Source organism: Scylla paramamosain, chromosome 33 (genome assembly GCF_035594125.1).
Source record: "Scylla paramamosain isolate STU-SP2022 chromosome 33, ASM3559412v1, whole genome shotgun sequence".
Classification (NCBI taxonomy): domain Eukaryota; kingdom Metazoa; phylum Arthropoda; class Malacostraca; order Decapoda; family Portunidae; genus Scylla; species Scylla paramamosain.
In genome coordinates this window covers 1,135,001-1,137,500 of record NC_087183.1, presented here as the reverse complement: position 1 = coordinate 1,137,500, position 2,500 = coordinate 1,135,001, and the positions used below count along the sequence as shown (strand labels likewise).

Below are 2,500 nucleotides of genomic sequence, written 5' to 3'. Positions count from 1 at the left end.
TCAACTCCTTTTCCTAATGCTTTTTAACTAATTTTTTTTTTTTACATTCTGACATTCTAACAAACTTTCCTAATTTTCATAATGCACTCTAACTTCTTTTGCTTTTGTTCTGCAGTCGCCATATTCGACCAGGATTCCAGGGTGATCCAGAGCGCCTTCCTGCACGCCATCCAGCACTACAGTCAAAACACCGCGGGCAGGAGGCTTCAGCTTCACGCCTTTGTGGGCATCATCAGTATGGCTGATGCCTTCAAGATCTCCAGACTGAGTGAGTGTTCTGCTTACCCCCGTTTTCTTTGTCTTTCTGTCTCTCCTGCTGTTTCTGTTTCTCCAAATGTACGTTTTTTTTTTTTTTTTTTTTTGGTCGAGTTTTTCATTTTTTTTTACAGTTTGCTTCCATTGTATATATATATATATATATATATATATATATATATATATATATATATATATATATATATATATATATATATATATATATATATATATATATATATATATATATATATATATATATATATATATATATATATATATATATATATATATATATATTTTTTTTTTTCATTGGTATGTTTGTTTCCTTTCTCACTCTCGTATTTCACTTTCTTGAAGGCAAAATAATTCATTATCGTGTAAGTTTTTTTTTTTTTGTCATAACATTTCTATCTATTCATAGTACTTCTTTTATTTTTTTTCACTTTTTATGTATACTTTTTCTTCCTGGTTGTTTTCCTTATTACAGTAATATACTCGATGTCTTTGTCTTTTTGAAGTGTGTGTGTGTGTGTGTGTGTGTGTGTGTGTTGTTAATATCCACTTCCATTTGTTTCCCAGGTTGTGTAACTATTTTTTTTCTTTCAGTGTGATGTCGTGCGCTCTGTTCCCTTCCATTCATCGCGCTGCGTTTTCTCCTCCCAAGCTTTGCCTCACGCTAAAGCCGCAGATATATTTAGATTTCTTTGTATTCTATATTTTAATGAAACACCACTATTGCCTTTTGCTTTGTTGTTGTTGTTGTTGTTGTTGTTGTTGTTGTTGTTGTTGTTGTTGTTGTTGTAAAAATAGGATAATGGCCATTGAATATCTTGCTGTTCATTATTTTGAGATGCTTCGAATTTGCTTAAACTTAAACACATGATTTGATCTTTTAAGTTGTGGTGAAACTTTGAATTTGTTGAAGTCAGTTGAAGATTACACACTGGGATATTCTAATAGTGACGACATTCTGAAATGTTGACTTTGTCAGACTTAAACACCTAAAAGATATAGACTGTGATGAAACTTTGAATCTTTGGATCTTATCACACACAAACATTGAAAGATACTACACGTTTCTTATTTAATGTAATAAAATTTTGAACATTTCGAACTTAACACAGCCTCACTTTTAAGAAACTAAATTCTAATGGAACTTTAAACTTATCGCACGTAACTCAACAGCCATCATTCTTAAGTATCCAAATTGTAAGAAAACTTTGATGAAATTTTGTACTCAGTACATCTATATACTTAAGAAACCAAATTATAATAAAAGTTAAGAAAAAAAAAATTTCGTACCAAGCACAACTAAATACCTCAAGGTCCAATTTTGTGACGAGACACTGAACTTCACTGCCACACTTCAAGATCCAAACTTGCAGGATCAAGGTCACAGCTCGCGATACATTTTGGACCTACCTAAAAGCCAGCAAGATACACAAGCTGTTTGATGGGATGAGAAGCCATGTGAGCAATGAAACAAGGAAAAAAAATGGAATATTGACTTTTAAGTTTGTTTATGGGATTAGAAACCTTACACTCTGGTTTTGCTTTTTTTTTTCTTTTTGTTTTGTTTTGTTTTTGTCTCATCTTTTCTTTCTTCCTGATTTTCATTCTTATTTTTATTTGTTGTTGTCATTGTTGTTGTTGTTGTTGTTGTTGTTGTTGTTGTTGTTGTTGTTGTTGTTATTCATTTGTTGTTTTATATACTTCTCTTTTTCTTTTCATTGTTTTCTTGTTCTTGTTCATATTCATGTTTTCCTTCTTTTTGCTTTCCTCCACCAACTTATTCATCCTTTCCTCTCTTCTCCTCTCCTCTCCTCTCCTCTCCTCTCCTCTCCTCTCATACCCTCTCCTCTCATACCCTCTCCTCCCACCTCTCCCTTCCACGTCTTCCTCTCAGCATACATATTAATCATCAGCGAAACATTCTAAAAATCCCTCAATAGGTGACTCGACTTTCGTGAAGCCGTGCGTCTCACAGGTGGATCTTAAAAACTTGCTTGGATCTCCTCAGCATTTTTCGGGAGCAAGTGGAAAAGGCTCGTGGACAGCAACAAGGCGGTGAATGGACACGAGAAATTAAAGCCCGTTAAAAGTGGAGTGATAGAGACGCTCGGGGACGGAAAAAGATCGGACAAAGATAAGAAGCCAAGGCCGAAAGTCCCGTGTTACAGTACGGGGCGAGCGGCCTTAGGGGAGATGAGGGCAATGTCCGGTGGTAAGGCGAATTATTTCA

The 2,500-nt window shown here is 34.6% G+C and overlaps 1 protein-coding gene across 5 annotated transcripts in view; it reads left to right on the top strand.

The window, feature by feature from the left end:
* LOC135089521 (antifreeze protein Maxi-like) overlaps positions 1-2,500 on the top strand; it is a 175,091-nt gene that overhangs the window by 139,515 nt on the left and 33,076 nt on the right. For all 5 annotated transcript variants that reach the window (XR_010261518.1, XM_063985116.1, XM_063985119.1 and 2 more), the window contains one exon: positions 116-268. Coding sequence is in view for 4 of the 5 variants with exons in the window: in XM_063985116.1 (XP_063841186.1) it covers positions 116-268 (153 nt within the window). In the remaining variant the exon portion in view is untranslated. The remainder of the gene's footprint in view (positions 1-115; positions 269-2,500) is intronic.